At 44.7% G+C, this 22,280-nt stretch overlaps 9 protein-coding genes across 9 annotated transcripts; 6 read left to right on the top strand and 3 right to left on the bottom strand.

The window, feature by feature from the left end:
- Nucleotides 1-935: 935 nt before the first annotated feature.
- On the top strand, nucleotides 936-1,979 carry SAMD00019534_017560 (hypothetical protein; the record flags this gene model as incomplete). Its single annotated transcript, XM_012902347.1, has 1 exon — nucleotides 936-1,979. A coding segment is annotated over one exon (1,044 nt), but the record flags the coding sequence as incomplete, so codon positions are not given.
- Nucleotides 1,980-2,419: 440 nt separating this feature from the next.
- SAMD00019534_017570 (hypothetical protein) lies at nucleotides 2,420-3,591 on the top strand (the record flags this gene model as incomplete). Its single annotated transcript, XM_012902348.1, has 2 exons — nucleotides 2,420-2,943; nucleotides 3,018-3,591. Coding segments are annotated over 2 exons (1,098 nt in total), but the record flags the coding sequence as incomplete, so codon positions are not given.
- Nucleotides 3,592-4,337: 746 nt separating this feature from the next.
- SAMD00019534_017580 (hypothetical protein) lies at nucleotides 4,338-5,948 on the top strand (the record flags this gene model as incomplete). Its single annotated transcript, XM_012902349.1, has 1 exon — nucleotides 4,338-5,948. One exon carries the CDS (start codon nucleotides 4,338-4,340, stop codon nucleotides 5,946-5,948), a length of 1,611 nt encoding a protein of 536 aa, XP_012757803.1.
- A 508-nt stretch (nucleotides 5,949-6,456) lies between these two features.
- Nucleotides 6,457-8,082, top strand: SAMD00019534_017590 (hypothetical protein; the record flags this gene model as incomplete). Its single annotated transcript, XM_012902350.1, has 4 exons — nucleotides 6,457-7,043; nucleotides 7,141-7,229; nucleotides 7,311-7,933; nucleotides 8,020-8,082. Coding segments are annotated over 4 exons (1,362 nt in total), but the record flags the coding sequence as incomplete, so codon positions are not given.
- A 356-nt stretch (nucleotides 8,083-8,438) lies between these two features.
- Nucleotides 8,439-9,999, top strand: SAMD00019534_017600 (hypothetical protein; the record flags this gene model as incomplete). Its single annotated transcript, XM_012902351.1, has 2 exons — nucleotides 8,439-8,586; nucleotides 8,654-9,999. Coding segments are annotated over 2 exons (1,494 nt in total), but the record flags the coding sequence as incomplete, so codon positions are not given.
- A 110-nt stretch (nucleotides 10,000-10,109) lies between these two features.
- On the bottom strand, nucleotides 10,110-12,912 carry SAMD00019534_017610 (hypothetical protein; the record flags this gene model as incomplete). The annotated part of the gene is made up of 3 exons (XM_012902352.1): nucleotides 10,110-10,728; nucleotides 10,793-12,653; nucleotides 12,723-12,912. 3 exons carry the CDS (start codon nucleotides 12,910-12,912, stop codon nucleotides 10,110-10,112), a joined length of 2,670 nt encoding a protein of 889 aa, XP_012757806.1.
- Nucleotides 12,913-13,629: 717 nt separating this feature from the next.
- On the top strand, nucleotides 13,630-15,947 carry SAMD00019534_017620 (hypothetical protein; the record flags this gene model as incomplete). Its single annotated transcript, XM_012902353.1, has 6 exons — nucleotides 13,630-14,123; nucleotides 14,198-14,472; nucleotides 14,551-14,933; nucleotides 15,006-15,175; nucleotides 15,233-15,457; nucleotides 15,536-15,947. 6 exons carry the CDS (start codon nucleotides 13,630-13,632, stop codon nucleotides 15,945-15,947), a joined length of 1,959 nt encoding a protein of 652 aa, XP_012757807.1.
- Nucleotides 15,948-16,025: 78 nt separating this feature from the next.
- On the bottom strand, nucleotides 16,026-16,702 carry SAMD00019534_017630 (hypothetical protein; the record flags this gene model as incomplete). The annotated part of the gene is made up of 2 exons (XM_012902354.1): nucleotides 16,026-16,516; nucleotides 16,588-16,702. 2 exons carry the CDS (start codon nucleotides 16,700-16,702, stop codon nucleotides 16,026-16,028), a joined length of 606 nt encoding a protein of 201 aa, XP_012757808.1.
- Nucleotides 16,703-16,906: 204 nt separating this feature from the next.
- Nucleotides 16,907-21,685, bottom strand: SAMD00019534_017640 (hypothetical protein; the record flags this gene model as incomplete). The annotated part of the gene is made up of 7 exons (XM_012902355.1): nucleotides 16,907-17,366; nucleotides 17,431-17,643; nucleotides 17,710-18,293; nucleotides 18,359-19,363; nucleotides 19,437-21,272; nucleotides 21,340-21,531; nucleotides 21,626-21,685. The coding sequence occupies 7 exons, from the start codon at nucleotides 21,683-21,685 to the stop codon at nucleotides 16,907-16,909; spliced, it is 4,350 nt and encodes a 1,449-aa protein (XP_012757809.1).
- Between the last annotated feature and the right edge of the window lie 595 nt (nucleotides 21,686-22,280).

Here is a 22,280-nt window from a genome sequence, read left to right on the forward strand (position 1 = left end):
ATGAAGTGATTGAGTGCGCGAAGCGACATCAAAACACTTTGGAAAACGAATCATTCGACTCTGGAAGTTCCTCATGTTACACTACTCTCCACCCAAAAAAAAAACAAAAGGTTTGTACACTGTGAGATTTGAACTCACGCTTCCGAAGAAATTAGTGCCTTAAACTAACGCCTTAGACCAACTCGGCCAAGTGTACTGATGATTTCAGATATGAATTTGCACTAGTTTTATGTGTAAAAATCGCGATTTTCTGAATCACTTTTTAAGATGCCCTGATCTTTCTCATCAACTAGTGTAGAACACCAGAAAGGATCATTGTTTAGAAATTAGAGAGTTTGTAAAGGCACTACTCCTGAGAATGCAGAACATCTTCACCGACCTGCCCCTCTAAATCGGCAATTGTCCAAACTTTCAATCTGATTGGACGAACAATGAAATCAGATTTGAAGGCCAATCCCCATCCCCCTTCAAACGTCGCAGTGACTCGTCGATTGGTATTTTGATTGAATTGACCCAGAAGGATGGATAATTCGTACGGAATTTGTATCTTCCACAGACAAGACACGGCAATGAGAGATGAGCGGTCTCTTGACAAGACTCATAGGGTGGCACTTCTTCACGGTGAACTTGTACTCATTGCTGGAGAGCGGAATGAGGGAAACTAGCTGCAACAGCCAGAGTGTATTCTTGGCGAGTCTTCATTGTAGTTACTGACTTTGAGCATATTATGATAAGGCAGTTCTTCTTCTTCCATTCATTCAATCATTCAATCATTCGATTATTCCAAGATACATACATATAAATTAATAATGACTCAATCAATCATATTAGTAACACTACTTATAGTTCTTGCTACATCAATAATAACAGTTAGTACGGATCATTGTCAAGTCGTTTAGGCGACCTAAAATTATTAATCCATACCCAATCATTCACTCATTAATAAAGAATGCCAGTCTGATCCATTCCAATTGCCTAATAATATTGTGGAGAGTATGAAGAACCTTAATGCCAATATATCAGAGTCATCCACTGTTCGTATCGACAAGTACAACACCCAGATCAATTTGACCCCAAGTGGACGTCCAGTCAACCATAACTACTCTGATGTAACATGCCAATGTGTTGAATCTTCAATGCATTGTACCAGACCGACAAAGCTCATTGATATAATCATCCAGATGCCATTCTTGACCATGAGTTGCATCCCATCCAACAACACTGATCCATGTATCACCGGTACCTGCACCCCGGGTGTCGGATGCCAGACTGTCAACACCACCTGTAATGACTTTAATGCCTGCACCATCGACTCTTGTGACTCGTTGGCAGGAGGATGCCAACATCAAACCGTTAGCTGTGATGATGGTGACTCATGTACCCTGGACACGTGCGACCAGACTACAGGCGGCTGCGCCCACACTGCCATCTCGTGTGATGATCACAATGCTTGCACTGTGGACTATTGTACAAGATATGATGGATGTCAACATGTCCAAGACAACTGCACCAGCCCAGACCCATGCCGCATTGCGTCGTGTGACCCGATCCAAGGTTGTGAGCTGAGCCCAGTTGAGTGTGACGACCACGATGCTTGCACTGAAGACGAATGCTGGTCATTTGATGGAAAATGTCATTCCTACCAGATCAACTGCACCAGTCCCGACCCTTGCCAGATTGCCTCTTGTGATCCAGTGCATGGATGTATGTTGACACCTGTCGACTGTGACGATGGCAATGCGTGTACAAGCGATGAGTGCTCCTCCATTGATGGTGGAGCATGTAGATTCACTGCAATCAACTGCACCAGTCCAGACCCATGCCACATTGCCACATGTGATCCACACCAAGGATGTCAATTGACCGAAGTCCATTGTCCATTCATCGACATCTGTCACGTTGGACTATGCAACATTGAAACCGGACATTGTGATTCCACACCAATCGTCTGTCCATCAGGACACAAGTGTCATCACAAGAAGGGATGTTTCAAAGAACCAAAGAACAATTATTAATTAAACATCATAGTGATACTATCGTGATATTAATATAACATTGACGAGATTGATTGATTGATTGATTGAATTGTTAACACCTAATTCATATGTTTGGCTTGATTGACTATTCTTTAAAATCCAAGATAAGCTGAATAATATAGGTGGATAGATAGAAGGGTAACCGATTCGAATATAGATTGACAACATATAATAAATATGTGTACAACTAACACACAAGTTGGTGATGATTCATCAAGTCGATGAGTCATTGTGCACAACAACAAATATAAATGGTCCTCTTTGTCAAAGTGTCAAAACACACATCAATTTCATTTCAAACAAAATAATTTCGTTCAATTCCAAGTTCTCACAATTAATTTACCAACTTCTCGACAAGTTGTCAGTTCAAAACACAATCCCTCATGACAGACGAGGCTTATAATCATTACCCTCACGTCGACACACAACACCAATATTATCACCAACATCAACAACACTATAACGATAACAACAACAATAATAACAATACCAATACTCATAATCAACAACATACACAAGACGACGAACAAAGAAGAATTAGAAGAATGAGAGGCAAGCGTCTTTGTAGACTTATTGTCATCCCAATCTTTTTGATTGTAATATTCTGTGCATTGACTAGAAGCAGTGGCACCCAGAGCAGAGGCGGCGCATCACACAGCAATGCCATACTCGTTTCAGATATCAAGGCATTGACTTTGAATGCAGATCGTTGGACTAAATCATCCCGTGTATCGTCCATCCCACAACTCGAATGCATTGGTGGCAGCGCCAGCCATCTATACAACTTGCGTCCCAAGGTCGTACAATGCACCAACAAAGGATCGGATGGTTCCGATGTACAATGGGAGTGCAAGGCATCCCTCGACTCTACAGTGCGATTCGGCAAGCTCGATGTCTCATGTGAAGGGTATGTTATGTTGCCTTCCCTCGTCCACTCATTCAATCAATCATTCATTAACATACTCATTCAATCAAATCTAGATTTGGCTATGCAGGCGACCCTTACGTATTGAAGGGCTCATGTGGATTGCGTTATGAACTCGAGTACACTAGCCCAGAGAGCAGGAATCAACACTATCAGAATGAATCATCATCGTCATCTGGCTCGACTATAATCGTCTGGATACTCATTATTGGATTCGTCATGTTCATCTTCTGGCCATCAAACAACAACACACATGGTGGAGCGCATCGTGGCGCATCAGGACCTCATGGACCAGGCTATCCACCCGGCGCCGGCCCATATGGTGGCCCAGGTGGTTACTATCCCGGCTCGGCACCGGGCACCTACCCAGCACCTGGAGTGTACCCTGGCGACCCATACTATGGACCACAATGCCAACCTGGAGGCTGGAGACCTGGCTTCTGGTCTGGCGCCGGTCTGGGCTATCTATTCGGACGTCAAAACAGGAACCACTACAACTATGGCCATCACTATCAACCATCTTACGGTGGAGGAGGATGGAACTCTGGCGGCTCATCATATCGATCATCATCGTCCTCAGGCAGTGGCGTGTCCACTTCCTCAACTGGCTATGCCAGTACCTCATCAAGATGAGTTGATTGATTGATCGTGTCTTGCGGTGACATGTATAGAATAAATAACCAAGGTTGACTCAACCAATATGTATGAATGAAGATGTCATGATTGAGTTGGGGAGTTGGGGAGTTTATTGGGAGTTGGGGAGTGGATACATCTTTAGAGTAAGCCTCGTTCTGTAAGGAGTGTCTGCCGGGTGGGGCGAGGACATCCTAATTGCATTGTTCTACTTGTGCGACCAAAGGTGGCCGTACTCGTCTGGGATGAGCTCCGGTCATATCCTGACCTTCTTTGCTTGTATGACGAGCCTTTCCAGATGGGCTGGGCGGGCGTTGGTACGGCGACATAACCATTGCGGTCGATACTTTCTATCCTTGGGTCCGAGGAATTTCCCCGAAGCAGGCTGCTGCGGTCCTTCTGCCGGGTGGCGGAGGGTGCGTCAGTTTCTTGATTGGCGCCAGTCTATGACTGACTATCGTTTAAGAGCGATCCATTTGTATGCTTCGATTGCAATTCTTGAGATGTAACAAATGTAAAATGAACTTGATCATACTCTCTAAGTACACTGTGTCTCGCACAGGAGTCAGTGAGCGAGTGTGATTGCTCATCAAATAAAATAAAATAAGTTGAAAATGATATGATGAACGTTACTTGGTGTGATGGGAAGTTTGATTGGGTGTGAGCTTCAGGAAGTGGGAGAGCTCAAGAGGGCGAAGGGTCGTCAAGATGTAGCAATCTCCATAGAGATACATCATAATCAAATGGATGAGCACACTGATAATATGGGTGACAGCATGTCTACAGAATTTCCACAACATCAACAACAACAGCAGCATGAAGCGGTGGTGATGATGATGATGGACCTACCTTTGATCGTACAATTGAAGATCCAGTTATATTGTTTGAATGACCAATCGACCAATGTTGAATGGAGATACTCTTTAAACTTGGTGTCATCACATTGGTTCTTCAACTTTGCAAATAATTGGTACAATGGATTGAGCTTCACACCAAACACGGTGATCAATGGCCGCCGTGGAGACATACGCAGCACCATAGATCAATTGATAGACATACATGTGGTCAACCCATTATACGAGCTGTCCACCTACGCCAAGGATGTGGCCATGTTCGAGACAAACTTCCTGAAGCTGGCCACCAGCGACAAGAGGAACCACTTGTTCCGCAACCTGAGGTCGCTGAGCTTGGTCCCGAGCTACGGACGATTTCCCGCCCAGCTCTCGCTGGCCAACATTCTCTCGCCAGTCGCATCCACATTGACCGAGATACACTTGCTCTTCCCTGAAGAGTCGGCGATTGATCAAGCATTCTACACGTCACTGTTGGCCCACCACCAGGCCCTGACAACTCTACACGTGTTCCTTCGTACGGCGGACGATGGCAGCGAGCGATACGCACACTGGCTCGACTACATATCAAAGGCAGAGGGTCTGCAGAGCATAGGCTTTGGCATAAAATGCCGGGCACTGGTGCCCTCGGGTCGGCTCGCAGACATCATCCTCCAAGACAACCTGCGCACACAGCTTACCGGTGTGTCGATTGGTACACTGCGCCACACAGACTGCACATTGGTGATTGATCGCGAGTTGCTCACCTCGCTCAGACAACTACCCAAACTGACGCGACTTGAGTTTGGCAAACACTGCGACCTGCCAGAACTGTGCGACCTGCTCAACAAACATCCAACATTGACCAGTTTCACAATGCAGGTGATCACCGATCCCAACTTGATCAAGTCGCTCAACACCACCAAGGTCACCAAGATCGAGTCCAACGAACTTGATTACAAGTCACTCACACTTGCCTTGGAGCATGCAATGCTGGCACACGATGATTCGGACAATGCACCGCTGCCCACCACTCTAAAAGTGCTCAACATGCAGCATTACTTCCAAGACTTTGGACTGTCTTGGACGCCGATGCTCAAGGACTTTGATGGATCAGCAGAGGGCGACGGAAAGGAGCCTGTGCCCCACCTCAAGTCACTAAGCGAGTTGACGCTGGTGCTCGTGTCAGTGTTGGACAAAGGGCAAAAGATGTTGGAGACGATCGACCACTTGGTAAAGGGCTTGCCAGCGCTGCGAGTGTTGAACATCCACTCGATGCTGGCGCTGACCTACACTCTAAGGTCGTTGTTGGATGAGAAGATGGCGAGCTGGCCGCATTTGGACAAGCTGGTGCTGGTGATCGAGGATGACTTTGACTATGGTCAAGTGTACACATACTATCAACACGACTACAACACACCTGAAGTATATCGGATGCCACTGACATTGACAGAGTCGGGTGATGACGACAATGACAACAACGACGACGAAGGCGAAGAAGAGTATGAGTTTGACTTTATATGATGGCGAGGAGTTTTGATCATCTCAACATTTGCCAACAACACGACAATGAATGGAAGTTGGAATGACAACAACAACATACACACATTGGTTTTCGGGCGAAAGAAATCTTCGTCATATGATTTATCTGATTCAAAGTGTGGGTGTGTGCGAGTGTGAGTGATTGATCCAACAACTTTCGTATCTTTGCTTGAGTGTTTCAGAGTGGGTGATCAACGTTTGATCAATGGGGTGTGTGGATCTGTTGAGGACGATACGATCGTATCTTGATGGTAATCCACATACCACACACACATCTCACAGATAGAACATTCATTCATCCATTCATTCCCTTCATTCATTCATTCATTCATACATACATTCACTTCATTCATTCACTTCATTCATACATATGATCATATCTGATATGTTCCTACTGTAATAAGTTCATACATATCCCAACTCGATATATCAATATATACATATATTCAATCAATCAAGCAATCAAACGGCCAGGCCATATTATAATAATATGGCCTCATCAATCTATGTCAACAATAATAATAATGGCATATACTTACCGCCAACGCCAACGCCAACACCATCAACTCCACATATACATGGCAATACATCAACTACAACAACATCAATAGGTGCCACTGCTGCATTGCCAGCGGCATCAACATCAACAACATATCAGATACATGGTAGACCACAACAACAAATGCCACTTGATCAAATGCCTGGCACCCATCAATTCGCCATCCATCAGACACAGCTCAGCAGCAATGACTCTCAACCATCATCATCATCTCCACTACTCCAACATCATCATCACCACCATCATCATCATCAACACCAACAAGTATTATCACATGATCATGATCATGACCATGACCATGACCATCATCATCATCACTACATCAACGAACAACATCAAATAACCAATACCAATGAATATGATCAAGATATATCTGGCAATATGAGTACATACTCAGCAGACATGATAGACAATGTTGGATATACCACAGCCATTGGCGACAGGATCGATAATCAGGACAGCTTCTTCATTAACCAAATAGATGGAAAGGATATATTAATGCTTGGCGTATTCGATGGGTATGTTTGATTGATCGAGATTGGTGGTCCACTGGATTGATTGATTGATTGAACTGACACCCTACCCTTTGGAACCATTCCAATACCAAATCCAAAGACATGGTAACCTTGGCGATCAAGCCTCAGTAATTGCCAATGAGATAATCAATCAACATTTGACAAATAGTTTCGATACAGACACTCCATGTATGTACATCCATCGATCGTCTACTCGCGCAATCAATCACCACTCACTCACTCAATCAATCAATCAATCAATCAATCAAGTGGACGAATCTATAATGGAGTCATTTTCACAGGCCAATCATACATTGATTGAGGAAGGACAGAGACAGGGCTTTGATAATGGTACGACGGCAACGGTGGCCATTGTTGAGAAGGATCGTTTGACAGTTGGATGGGTCGGAGACTCTGGTGCAGTGCTATGTCGCTATGATTCATATCGTCAGGCCTACCACTGCATGGCGTTGACATCAGATCATCGTCCAGAGAACAAGGCCGAACGTGCACGTATTGAAGCTGGAAATGGACGTGTTGTCAACCGATACAGTGTATGGAGACTGGTGCCCAGCGAGCAAGACTACACCGACGCCGACATTGTCCGCGGTCGACTGGCACTCAACATGAGCCGATCACTAGGACATTATATACTGAGTCAGTACGGGCTGTCTGCGCGACCCGACATCAACACGGTAAACATCTATCCCAACGACATATTGATCGTTGCAAGTGATGGACTGTGGAATGCCATGGACCTCTGTAAAGTAGAATCAATCCTGTCCAAGCTTCACAACGCCTCACTTCTCCAACTACGCAACAGCAACGATGGTGCCAACGATGGTGGCATGTCCTACGAGTCAATCAATACCCAAACTATAACTGAACATTTGGTATGTCTTCATCCTCACATTCGATCATTCATTCATTCGATCAATCATTCATTCATACTAACATGAACATCATCATCAATGTTTAGTCAAGGGAAGCACAAAGGATATGTGCCAAGGACAATGTAGAGTGTGACAACGTTACGATATGTTGTTACCAACACCTGTAAATACAAATATGACTACATTGTAACTTTAACTTTATCTTTATCTTTGTCAATTGAGTGGAGCTCGACAACCTTGCAAAGGAAGTGAGTTCATGCCTTTAGGTGACTCAATTCGCAAAGGGGTCACCCTTCATTGAATCGCGAAAACTGAAGAACTTCTTTGCAAAGTTCGTGACTGTCACTGCTGGCACATCTTGTTTGAATCATCCAATTCCCCCTTGTTATTGTTATCATTATTATTATTATGTATAACTTGTATTTATAATTATCTCATTATCTCTTAATATATATAACATTAACAACAGTAATAAACAACAGTAACATAACAAACATAAACAGAAATGATGAATAACAATATAAATGATAAGATAAATACAATTACAACATACTTTAGACATGTATTATACAGAGATCCAGGTCGTGTAAGGAATGACTTGGCAGATGTATTCAGATTCTTCCCAAACTTGATGCCTGGTATTGGCAACTCTTGTATGTTATCTTGTTCATTGAATGAATGAATGAATGAGCGTCTAACATCTATCTCATTATTACGTAGATCGAAATAATCAACCAATTACATTGATGTATATGTCTGGTACTATACCAATTGTATATCAACAGGTCACTTATCATCTACCGGTTGTGGTTTGGATACCAGAGAGCTATCCATTCGCTCCACCATCGATATATTTGGAACCGACACCTGATATGGTAGTTGTAACAGGTCATCCTCAGGTGGGCGAGTCGGGTCTATGTCATCATCAGTACATGTCACAGTGGAATTGGTCATCGACTGTTTCACAATGTATCAAATTCCTTTGTGATACATTCAGTTATTATCCACCTCTCACATCCAAACAACAGCAACAACAGCAACAACAGCAACAGCAACAGCAACAACAACTGAAACAACAATCACCAACACACACTCAAGCAGGTGGTGGAGGAGGAAGTGGAGGAATACCTATGACTGGACCTCCAGCATACGGAACAAGACAGAGCACCAATTGGGACGTCCCACCACCTACATACGCCGAGTCCATCTCTCAGGCATCACCAAAGAACAGCTCACCATTGAGCACGTCACCAGTCAACGCACAGTTGCTCGCAGCACAGGCCGAGCAACAAAAGAAGCAACAACAGGAGCAGCAGCAGAGACAGTTGGAGCAGCAGCAGAAGCAGCAGGAGTTGTTGGAGCAGCAGCAGAAGCAGAAGCAGGAGCAGCAGCTGGCGGCAAAGGAGAAGGCTGAGCGAGACAGGGCGTTGGAGGAGTGTGTCGAGAAGCTGCAGATCATGCTGTCACTCTACTACGAGACGACCACAAAGGACATAGAGGTGGCACTCAACGAGAACGAAACCCTGAGCGACCAGACGAACAAGCTGAGCCAGGACATTGAGATACACTCGGACGACCTCAAGTACTATGGCTCTTTGATTGAGAGCACCAAGCAAAAGGTCGAGCAGTTGGACGAGTGGATCAAGGAGAACGACAAGAGCGAGAATGACATTGATATTGACGAACACTGCTCGCCCAAGGAGCCCCTATCGCGACAGCTTCTCTCGCTGGTCTCTGAGGACCAGACGATCGAGGACGCGCTCTACTATCTTGACAAGGCGCTGCACACCAACCGCATCACACTGGAAGAGTACTTGAAGAACATTCGATCACTGAGTCGCGAGCAGTTCATGATTCGCGCCACCATTAAGAAGATTCACCAACAGTTGCAGTTGGCCTACGATCAACATGTACAGCAACAGCAGCAATTGCACTATCATAATCAACAACATCTCCAACAGCAACAACAACAGCAGCAACAGCAACATCAAGTGATGCAACACCAACAAGTGCAGCATCAGCATCAACAGCAACAGCAACCTGCGCAACTCTACCCATCTTATATTTAATAACATATAAGGATGTCCTTGTATTTCCAGCTAGCTCAGCCTATTATTATATTCACAATGGTTGTTGTCTTTATTACTCGCATGCGTGATGAGATGTATGTATCGTATCAATGTTGTTGGACTGTTGCTGCCTGGATCGTGGTGGACGGTGTAGCCGCAGTCACTGACGGAGAGGTCTGGAGTTGTAGTGGCGGTTGAGATTGTGGTGGAGGCTGCGAGGAGTTCGCTGCGCCAGTGAGTGAAGGAGGAGTGGAGTTGTTCATTCCATTTGGTAACAGAGGTGTCGAATGTACATTGGGGAATGCTCCACCAGGTTGTTGTTGTTGTTGTTGTTGTAGTTGTAGTTGATTGGCTTGTTGTTGTTTTTGTTGTTGTTGTTGCAGTAGTAGTTGTTGTTCTTGCATTCTAGCTTGATTGCGTAATTGAATATACTCGGTCCAGTCGCGTAGCAACAGTCTGTCGAGCACGATGAACTCATCACGATAGCCAGACGACTCCTTGATCTGCTTCTCCGAGAATTTGTGTATCGATTGGATGAACTTGTTGACGTTGGCCAATGTCTCTGCCCGCAGCAACTTGCACTTCTCCTCTGACACCATGTTCTGTTCAATCGTCGAGAACACCTGGAAGCATCCCAATCGTTGCTTAACATCATCCATCGACTGGAATGATGTTTTGTAGTCTGGATCAGTGGCCATCTTTCTCTCATTCAATGCCTCTGTGTATCTTTGGTTAGGGGAGGTCAGTAAACTGATCAATGATCATGCTCATGTCACTAACCAAAACTTACTTCTTTTTAAGTAACTCGCTTTCCTTATCCTTCTTGTTATCAGTCTTTCTCTTCTTCTTTGAGCTCTCCTCAGGTGCGCTTGTCGAATGTGGCTGCTGATGAGTCTGTGGCGGTGGTAGTTGTGGCTGCTGTTGCTGAGGCGGCAGATGAGGATGCTGAAGCTGTGGTGGAGGTTGAGCAAACATTGGCTGCATCGGCATTGATGTTGGCTGCATGGGGAATGGCATTGGCGCGGTGCCCGGTGGCACCATCTGGTAGCCACCGCCCATTGGTATCATCTGAGGGGGCTTGGCCATCATTGTCTGTGGCTGAAGTGGTTGTTGCTGTTGCTGAAGTGGAAGCTGTTGCTGTGGATATGTCTTGGCTTGATGGATCATCGGTTGTGGCTGCTGCTGCTGCTGAATAACGCCTCCTGCCATCGTGGCTGGAGTCTGGAAGGCGGGTGGTTGTTGGACTACATTGTTGTTGCCCTGTGTCAACGAAGAGGGCAGAGGCAGGGCAGAGGGTGCCTGTGCGAAAGTTCTGTTGTTTTGTTGTTGTTGTTGTAGTTGATGTTGTTGCTGTTGCTGCAGTTGATGTTGTTGCTGGAACTGTGGTGGGATCTGAGGTTGACCCTGCTGCATGCCCTGTTGCATGCCTTGTTGCAGACCCTGTTGCAGCTGACCCGGTTGCAGTGATTGTTGCATCTGCGGATTGATCTGTCCAACGCCAGGCTGTTGTTGTTGTTGTTGTTGTTGTTGCAACTGAATTTGCTGTTGCTGCGTCGTATATATCTGTTGGATGTGTTGGGCGATCTGTGGCGTGCCGAGATGCTGAGGCTGTCCAAAGGACATGCCGCCCGCTGTCAATGTCTGAGGTATCTGACTGGGTTGGTACTGCTGTAGCTGAGGCGGCAACGCGTTGGGAGGGGTCTGGAAGGCGGCCTGATGCATGGCTGGCACGCCCGTTGGTTGCTGTTGCACCTGTACCTGCTGGGGCATCTGCATTCTCGCTTGCTGTTGCTGTTGCTGCTGTTGCTGATGTTGTTGCTGTTGGAGGTACTGCAGATTGCTATTGACCAGCTGATTGATGTTCTGCACGCCAGGTGAGTGTGGCACGGGTTGTGCGGGTGATCCAACGACCGCGCTCATTGGTGTGCCCATCATCTTTTGCATCGGCTGCTGTGTAGGCATTGGTGGGATGTTCTGAGGCTGCTGTGGTTGCTGACTCTGCTGTGGCGGTGTTTGGATTGGTACCGGAGCATAGATACCCTGCGTCTGCTGTTGGGGCTGTTGCGGCTGTTGCTGCACGGGCACTGGCACGGGCACTGGCATGGGCTTTGCCTGTGGCTGCTGAACGGGCAGAGGCACTGGGAGCTGAGGAGGCGGCTGAGAGTACTGTGGGTATTGAGAGAATGTTGGTTGTTGTGTTGGTGTCGAAGTGATCGGCGTGGATACTTGAGGCGTGGTCGGTGTCTGAGGTTGTTGTTGTTGAGATGGTGAGCCTGTTGCATTTGGTAGCAGATGCTGTTGTTGTTGATGTTGTTGAGGTATTGGTGAAGGTTGTTGCTGAGCTATGTATGTGTTGTTTGTTGTTGAGGAAAGTGTAGGTGATGGTGAACTAGTTGATACAATAGTAGTAGTAGTAGTGGGAGTATGTTGTTGTTGTTGTTGCTGTGGAGGTGTATTTGTATAAATATTATGTTGTTGTTGTTGTTGTAGTTGTTTGTTATCTGATGTTGGTGATATAGTACTATGTGGAGGAGTACTCATTGATTGTTGATGTTGTTGTACATCATCAGTTGATGTATCCTGCTGCTGATGCTGCTGCTGTTGCTTGAGGAACATATTGTTGTTATTGATATTGATAGCATTTGATTGATCTAATGATGATGTTGTTGCAACTATTGTAGGTGATACGTTATTACTGTTTATATTATTATTGATATTACTGCTATTGTTGTTATCGTTGGCAGTGTTGTTGATGTTGTTGTTGTTGCCGCCATCGATACTGTTGAACTCATTGTCTAGATCAGCAAGGCCATAGTCATCGTTTAATGAGCCCAGATCATCATTGTTCTTGAAGAGGTAGGCTGCAGTGGTGCCGTTGGCACCCAGTTCGTCATTGCTGTTGGCGTTCATCATTCATTCATACCTTTCGAGTTGATTGATTGAGTTGAATGAGTGAAATGAATGAATGAATGAAATGAGTTAATGAATGAATGAACCGCGCGCAAAGTTAAAGATTAATTAATATTGATAATATAATATAATATTTGAATGAATGACACAAAGGTGGTGAAGTTGAATGAATGATCAATAAATTGAATGAATGAATGAATGAATAGATCAAAGGTGATGACCGTCAATTCTAAAAATAGTTGTTGGTTATGTTTGATGCGTTCGTTCAGAGCCAGATCCAAAGTTGATGGGACAAGTCTAAGTCCGAATAAGGTGATGTTGGCCTCTACACACGAATACACGATTGTTGTTCGATGATCTTATGAGATTAGATAGGTAAGGATGGAGGGAGGGACCGATGAATGGGATGGGATGTTGTGTATGTGTGTTTGTTTGTTTGGTGTTTGTTGTGGTGGTTGAGTGTGGGTGGTGTGTGAAGATGGTGGGGGTAAAGTAGAATAAAAGAAGTTGTGTTGCCTGGGTCAGGTGTTGGAAGTTCCCAATAATTATCTCTATCAGTGTGCTTGAATGATTAACAGTAACATGTGCCCCAAGTGTGTGTTTGAATAACAACCACATGTTAATACTAAACTCGAGTTGCATTCATTCTTTCATTCATTCATACATTCAATTTAAGTATACATCAATACCAAATAAGTTTAGTCTGGACTCCTTTTGATGCAACAAGACCAACAACAACATGAACATGATGGAACCATTGGCAACACGACCAAACTCAGTGGCATCAGTGATGTAACACTGATATCTAAGGAATCAATGAATGATCGCTCAGATCCATCATTAGCAATAATGGACATGTACAAAGACAATCTTAAATCAACAACTCAATTACTTAATTCTACAACACTTAATGAATCAACGACGCCAGAGATGATCCAAGAATCCAAACATAAACGATCATATGAATTGTTGATCAAAGAACATAACGACCATGATGATGATGAAGACAGTATTGTCAATAGTAATAATAATAATGATTATTATAGTATATCAATTGGAACCAGGTCACTTGCAAACAAGATAGCCAACATTCCACAACAATTGTTTGAACACTTCATTGTAGTTGGACTATCCAACAACTCCAAGAGTCTTCCTAGGATTGGCAACATACACAAACCTGAGCTTCTATTCTATTATCCTCCCAACAGACCGTATGTTGTACAACTCGATCGATCACCTCAATCACTCACTCTCTTACATCGATCAATCAATCAATCAATCTTAGTGTACCACCCAAAGCACATGAGTTCTGCTTTCCAAATGGAATATCACCATTCTTGATCAAACGTACACCATCTTGTTCAAGCCTAAATGAACTACTATTTGGACAACAATATCTTCATTCACGTGAACACTTCTACACATTCATTCTCACTGGCGATCCACCACTCTATGGCATCTGCATTACCAAGCCCGAGCTCCTAAACACTATCCCCAACTTCTTCCACGACAAGTCACATTCACTGGAGAAGAAGCCAATCTACATTGCTATCCAAAGGAGTAAGTCTAAGTTACATGATTGAGTCATATGACAGTGTCAGCTGACCTCATCAATCAATCGTTCTCGTCCACGTGCAGGCTATTGTTTCCTTTCCAAGCTGCCACTGTTCCAAGCACACTTTGATGCATTGGTATACCTGTTGGCACAGGATAGATTGATAACAGTTACAAGAGAACTATGTTCATCAGAGCTCAATGAGAAGAAGGATAATGTTCGTGCAAGAAACAACAAGGACAACAAGACATTGCTCAGTCCTACATTGGACGCGAATGGATTACCGATATTGACAAGATCACAAGAGATTGATAAGGAGTTAAAGAGCTTCAGTAACATATTGGATAAGAATAACTTACTGGATGTGCTGCAATACTACATGGAGCAGACATGTCTTTCATCATCTGGAGAGCAACTCAAGTTCACATTCCCTGGTGAGACATTCATGAGGGAGTACACACTACCAGTATGTGTCAATCCTAGTCATGATCACTCCATGGACAATCACTCACTCATTCAATCATTCAATCAATCATAGGTTGGTAACAACATTGACGAAGTACATTCAAAGTATATCATTGAATGGGGAATGCTATCATTGCTCACAAGTCTTAGCCTAAAGACCATCACAACATTGTTGAGTGCGATACTCCTGGAACAAAGAGTTGTCTTTGTCTGTGATGATCTATCTCTATTATCTACAATTTGGTATGTTACTCAACAAGTTAGAGGATGGATATAATAATAATGCTCTTATGGCCACAGTCTATCAATGCACTCGATGATGCATCCATTTAAATGGCAGGGTCTGTTTGTGCCGGTTTTGCCACAGGCTTTGGTGGACTATCTCGAGGCACCAGTTCCATTCCTGGCAGGTGTCCAAGTGTTGAGGAAACAGACCTTTGAGGGTCTAATAGTCGATATCAAAGAGGACACAATCAACTTTAACGAATGCATACAGCCTCCAGACCTACCATGTTTAGACATACTGTATGTTTGAATGATTGGAATGATTGATTGGAATGTGCCAGACTTTCTAACAACTCCATACCTCACCGTCCTCACTAGTTTGGACGACATTACCCAGGATTATAACCTGTTGAGGAGTAGGCAGGACGATACATTGATCGATAATCCAATCAAGAGGACTCCATTGCAGATGGAGGTTACACAGAGAATATTCAATTCGATTAATGGTTATGTAAAGTGGCTGGTCGACACGATACAGAGTGGCTTTGTGGTCACTGAGGAGATCGCTGAGGACAGTCTAAAGATCGAGGAACTCAAGTCCAAGTTCATGGAAGGTGTACAGCCTCCCTACAAGCAGTTCGTGGCGCACCTTCTCCAGACTCAACACTTTTCACAGTATCTCCATTCCTACATGGTAGTACCTTCGACAACAACTCCCTATACGACTACCGCGACAACGACGACTGCCATTGACACTGAGACTGTGTCAGAGCAAGATCAAGCTGAGTAAGAGCAAGAGCGAGAGAATGATCATCCACAAGTCGAAGAGTAAACGAGCATCAAGACATGCTTGAGATTCATTCATTGATTAAACAACATTGGCAGTGACGATGTAGTCCAAGAGTGGGAAGTTCTTCTCTAAGTATGGGTTGCCCTCGCTGTAGATCTCTGTTTGATCAGGTTCCTCACCATAGCCAGAGTAGAAGTCCATTGTGACGTTGAATCCCTTGGTGATGATGCCGAATGGCACGAAGCCCATGGCATCGAGTCGCGAGTTGTTGACATAGTTGATAAAGAGTTGAGTGGTGCGGCAACAGGCCATGGTGCCATTCATCTCGGCGGCGTATGTGACGGTGCCGGGCAAGTTCGATTGGAAGATGGGGTCGTCGGGTATGGTGATGTTCCACTTCTCACTAATCTCTGGTGATCCGCTGATGCCCCATTGCGCAACGAATGGTGTAGGTGACTGAATCACTCTAAAGAATGCGTTCTCATTGTAGTACTCTGATTGAACCAACTGATAAAAGTGATCAGCTCCATTAGGTGCCCATGATCTATTCACATAGAGGTTGAATGATCCTGTTGTTGTTTGTGTTGTTGTTAGTAACATTCATTCATTCGTTGACATGATCGTTGGTTGTTAAGCATACCTTTGGTAGTTGTGAAGAGCACATTGAAGCTGGCTGGTGCTGTTTGGTAGGCTGAGGACACAATGGCCAATGACAGACAAGAAAACAAGATCAACAAGTTAGATGTAGTATACATTGTTATTACTATTATTATTATTTATCTTAAGATGTAAGATTGAAAGATTGAAAGTTTGATTGAGTGATCACTGTGAGGAGGCCATTGTTTGGAAAACTTGGTCAATCACTTTTTGGCTCTCTGGAATCATTCCAATCAAATCAATCAAAAACAACATAATGAAGGAAGGATTGTATACAATAACAACGTCCATCACAACTAACTTTAGTTGAACGTGTTCTTTAGTCGCTGTAGATACTTCATAGAGGATTGATCCACTTGAAGTCGTGATAGGATATCCATTACACGGTACTTTGTGGCAAGAGAATGTCGACACTCTTCATAGGCACAGAAGTTCCCAAGGGAGAACAGTAGGTTCTTTGTCAATGCCCTGCTGCCAAGTTGTTCCAGCATGATACCCATCGTATCACTATTGATAAAGTGTTGACACAGGTAGTTTGAATTCCTAACCAAGTTACCAAGTGCACCAGCCACGTTCGACCTCGTCTTCTCCTCCTCCATCTCATCAGACAGTATCATGTTGAGTGACTCTATACATGGCTCCAAGTCCCTATACAGCTCGTCCGAGTGGAAGGCAGCATTACCAATGGCAAAGCATGCAAACTTGCGTGTGTTCGAGTCAATGTCGCTACATCTATCGATCAGTATCGGTATCACTCCACTCCTATTGTATGGCGGATTGATGTGGTTAGTTTGGCGATGAAGGGGACGGAGAGAGTGATACATACGACTGTATTGGCTTATAGAAGTATGAGTTATATTTGAACAGGTTGCCAATGAGGTTACAGGTCTTGGAACGAACGCTGGGGTCATTGTGGCTTAGTAGACGACCGAGCCAGAAGTAGAAGTCAGACTTGTGCAGCAGTCGATGGTAGTCTATTGACAGACGTGCCAATTGACTAAGTATTAACAATGTGTCTACAATTATAACAATTGGATTCCTGATGGTTTGAGGAGGGTCAGTGATCGATCGATCAATCAGTCGAATGATAACTTGTAATCCATACCTATCAGTGTTGAGTAATAGTCCAATGATCTGTGGCTCCAGTCCACCATTGTCCACATATTGCTGGGCGAATTGAGGGTCTTCCAGGATGAGAGTGGAGAGAAGTCCTAGTGGGAGCTCGACCAACTCCATGGGCAGTTGAGGCAGCAGTAGGATCATGTTCTTGATGAGTTCGTACTCAAACATGATGTGTCTGATCAGTTCAAATAGTGGAGCATTGGATTGTTGCTGATGTGCACTACTGCTGTTGTTGTTGTTCTTGGCGTCGGGCAGATAGAGTATAAAGATGATCTGAGATACTAGTGAGCACAGGCCGTTTGAGCCACCAGATTGGATCGATGGCCACTCCTTCAGCTTGTCCAGATGCATTGGTTGCAGGTGACTACAAAGTGATACCAACAGATTGTTTTTGACCAAGTAGCTTATATGTGAGCTGCTCTTGCGCAACACCTCATACACCACCCTCAGACAATACACCAATCCCATTGGCGACAACTCAAACTCGCTCGTTAAGTTATTGATCTGATGGCACAGTGTCTCCCATACTCCAGACTCTAAAAGGTCTTCCAAGAATGTTTGATCATTCTTTGTTTGATTGATTGAGTTAGTAAGTGGAATGATTCCATGTCTAGTCTCATCTTTATACTTACTCTCTTGATCAGTCGCAGCAGGATGCAGGCACATCCATCAAGCATTCCAAGATAGGGTCGGCCCATGCAGCCTCCCTCGATGTCCCTTAGGGTGCTTCCTTCGACGCGCTTGGAGCCAAACAACTTCCTGATGTTCTTGATTGGAATGACAGCGGATACGGTGTTGATGGCGTTGGTCAGCTGCTCCATGTTGGCAATTGCATCGTTCTTCTCAATGTTGATGGACTCTGTAAGGAACGAGCCGATAAAGTATGAGGCGCATGACGATAACACCAAGTCTGCCGAGACAAAGTACCTGGATAGGATGGTCTCCAGGCTGTATCTGATTATCCATTCGACAGTGTCTGGTATCTGCATCAATATGGTCCCCAGTGAGAGCAGGACCAATGATTGAATGGTCGCTGGTGTATGGGTGGGCGCTAATGAAGAGGTCGAGAGTGTCAATGGATACTCAAGGTAGTAGAACAGTGAGTGCTTGGCCCTGTCTACATTGGGCGGTGATAGTTGCGCAAGGATTGAACGTTCTTCACGATTGATCAGTTCAGCGAATGAGCTGGACGCGCGACTACAATGTAGGAACAGTTGTAGGATGTAGTATCGAGCGTCCTCTCTCATGGACAGTGAGTCGTAGAGCCAGTGGATCATCTCCTCCTTTGCAAGTGTGTCGCCAATGATGTTGCATGCCGTCTGATAGATCAATGTGTTCTGATTGGGAGTCATCGATGATGTGACACGGTAGGCACCGAGTGGGAACTCGTAGATGTTGGTCGGGGAGGTGAACAGGAATGATACCAAGCATTGTAGCAATGACATGAACACAGTGTCATCGTCATTGTTTAACTTTACATCACTGATACTCAAGCTGGCTAAACTATTCGTCTCGACAAGCTGTACAAAGTAGTTGCAAACATAACGCAGTATGTCAGTGTTATCCATTATCCTCTTGTACAAGTCGCTGAGATGTGTAGGTGATTCGCCAATCTTTCTAAAGAATGTGGACAGCAACTAAATGATTGATTGATTGATTGAGTGAGTGAGTGAGTGAGGGCAGGCAAGGAGGGCTGGGAAAGGAACATACATTGATGATGGCACACTTGTTAGATCTGTCGAACTGTTCGATGTTCTTGGTCATGTGATTGAAGATTGAGAGTAGCAATGAGGTGGATGAGTGATTGGATGAGGCAGAGGACTTGCGAGACTGTGGAGGGAATTGAAAGGCTATGAGTGCGGATGATGGCGATGAAGGGTAGTTGACGCTGACCATCTGTGATGTGGCCAAAGGTGGCGATTGCTGCAGGAGAAGTGCCAGACATCCAAGACACTCCCGCAGTAGATCCTGTTGAAGCTGGAGATTGATACGCGTGCTGCAGTTTGGTCCTACGCTATTGTTTAGATCGATGAGTAGGTGTGACAGCAGATTGACAAAGGCGGTGAAGAATGTTCGTTTGAATAGCAGCTCGACATTGCTTGATGAGGCTGGTGTTGGGGGAAGGGAAGGCGGTGTGGATGGCGGCGACAGTGGCGGCGGGGCGCTGCCAGAGGGTGGTCGATAGTTGAGCTTGCCATGTGTGAGAATGTTGGAAAGAGTCTTGAGAATGGGCAGAAGGATGGGCTGTAGCAAATCGGCATAGTGCGATGAGTGCGCCCACTGTATGTGATTGAGTAGCTTCTGCAAGAAAAGACGGTCACGTCTGAGCATTGACGCGCCCTGCTCATTGTTTGCCGACTTGTTCTCTTGTTGCTGCCAGTAATCTGTGCTGTCAATGTTGTCCACGGGCGACTCCAGGTCGAATCGATCGAGGTTGACGCCCGAGGGCGTTGTGGGGGGACTGCGTATGACCATGGGCGCCATGTTTGGCGGGAGATAGGATGAGAAGTTGGTCTTGGAGGGCGTGGGCGGTCGATTGATCACGACCACCGGTGTCATTGGACGCATGCCGCTTGGGCTCGGTGTGTATCTACTCTTGTCCTGTCCTCGCGATGTTGGTGTGCTGATCGGATTGACCACAATACTCGGGTTGTTGTTGTTCAGCATGACCTGAGGTGTCTGTGGTCGCGTCACCTTGCCAGGAGATGCTGCTCCAACCGACTGCACAGTCGGGGATGTATATGGTTGCTGTTGATATGGCTGTTGCTGTTGCTGTTGCTGCGATGTGTCCACAACAGAAATAGGCTTCATTCCTAGGTATGGCACTATCTTTGGTGATGATCGTGTGTTTGAGATGCTGAACATGTCGGGTGAGGGCAATGACGCCTCGGTCGAGATGATGAGGGGACTGCCTGAAGAGGGCATTGGGATACCATTGCCGCTGCCACCACGCCTGTTCCTGCGATAGGACGATGGTTGAGATTGATTGATGGGGGAGGTGGGCAATGCTAGTGCGCCCGCGATGAATGGGTGTCGCAGCAGGTCGGGCCAGTTCAGTCGCTCCTCTGGATCCTTCGCGAGCAGCCCTTGCAGCAGCGAGGCAAAGTCTGATTGTGGGTGCAGTGTGGCAGGCAGCTTCAGAGACGAGTTGACAATCAGCTGCACGAGTGAGTAGAGGTTGGTTGAGGACCATGGTGGATGTCCCGCGTACAACTCGTACAGGATGATTCCAAACGACCAGAGGTCAGCCCTGTTGTCGTAGGGTGTCTCTTGCACCACCTCTGGCGCCAGATATAGTGGCGTGCCTTTGATCGTCGTTGACATTGGCGTGTTGGCACTTGGTCCGCCTATGAACTTTGCAAAGCCAAAGTCACATAACTTCATGGCGCCATCGCATCCAATCAATATATTCTGAGGTTTAATATCGCGATGTATAATCCTATTTGAATGAAGATAATGCAATGCCAGCAATATCTGAGCGGCCACCTTCTGTATGAATGGTTCAGGTAATATCTTATCCTCCTTTATGATCCTATATAAGTCTCCCTAGAATGAATGATTGAGTGAGTTAGTGATTGATTGGAATCATTCCAATGAATGAATGATCACATACTTGAGCATACTCTGTTATTACACAGAACTCGTTTGATGTCTCGAAGGAGTCGACTAGCTGTATGATGTTGGGATGTGATAGTTTCTTCAATATATCAATCTCTTGTCTTAGACTCTTTATATCCTTCTCCTGTTTGCCACTCTTTGATATACATTTGATAGCATATATCAATGAAGTATACTTCTTTCGACACTACATTAACATGATTGATTGAATCATTCATTGTTAGTATCCATCAATCAATCAATCATTCAATCATCCATTCAATCAATCAATGCAATCATACTTTATAAACTCTTCCATAGCTACCCTCACCAATCAACTCCATAACATGGTAGTCATCCATGTTTGAGTCAAGGTCAGTCTTTCAGTCAATCAATCAGTCAAAGTATATTATGTGTCTGTTTATAATGAATGTAAGTATCTACTATGATGATTGAATGAAATAATGAACCCCAATGAAGAGACAGAGATAATAATGAACTGTTCAAACACACACCCCATTCCAATCAACCAATCAAAACAACAGTTACATTATGAAGTTCTTATTAGCCGCTTGTAAGATATTTTTTTATTATTAACCATATCAAGATCGGACCAAAGATGGTCTTGTTGGGGTTCATATTGCCATGACATAGTGTGTGTGAACGGCAAGTTCAAATAAACCACCGCGCTGTCTAACTTGTAATAAGATGTGAGTCGATGGGCTAAACTACAACCTTTAGAGGTAGTTGCCCACAACTTATATTGAGCTTCTTCACCAGCTAGGCTGAAATTTCAACGTTGAATGAGGGAGTGAAGAGAAAAAGTGATGTTGGTAACACATACTTAAATACATAAACATAAATAAATAACTAACTATTATTATTATCCACACACATATATCATAAATAATAATAACAACAAAGAATAATAGTAATATTAATAATTAATTAGATATA

Source organism: Acytostelium subglobosum, assembly GCF_000787575.1.
Source record: "Acytostelium subglobosum LB1 DNA, scaffold: scaffold3, whole genome shotgun sequence".
In the NCBI taxonomy this organism is placed as follows: Eukaryota; Evosea; class Eumycetozoa; order Acytosteliales; family Acytosteliaceae; genus Acytostelium; species Acytostelium subglobosum.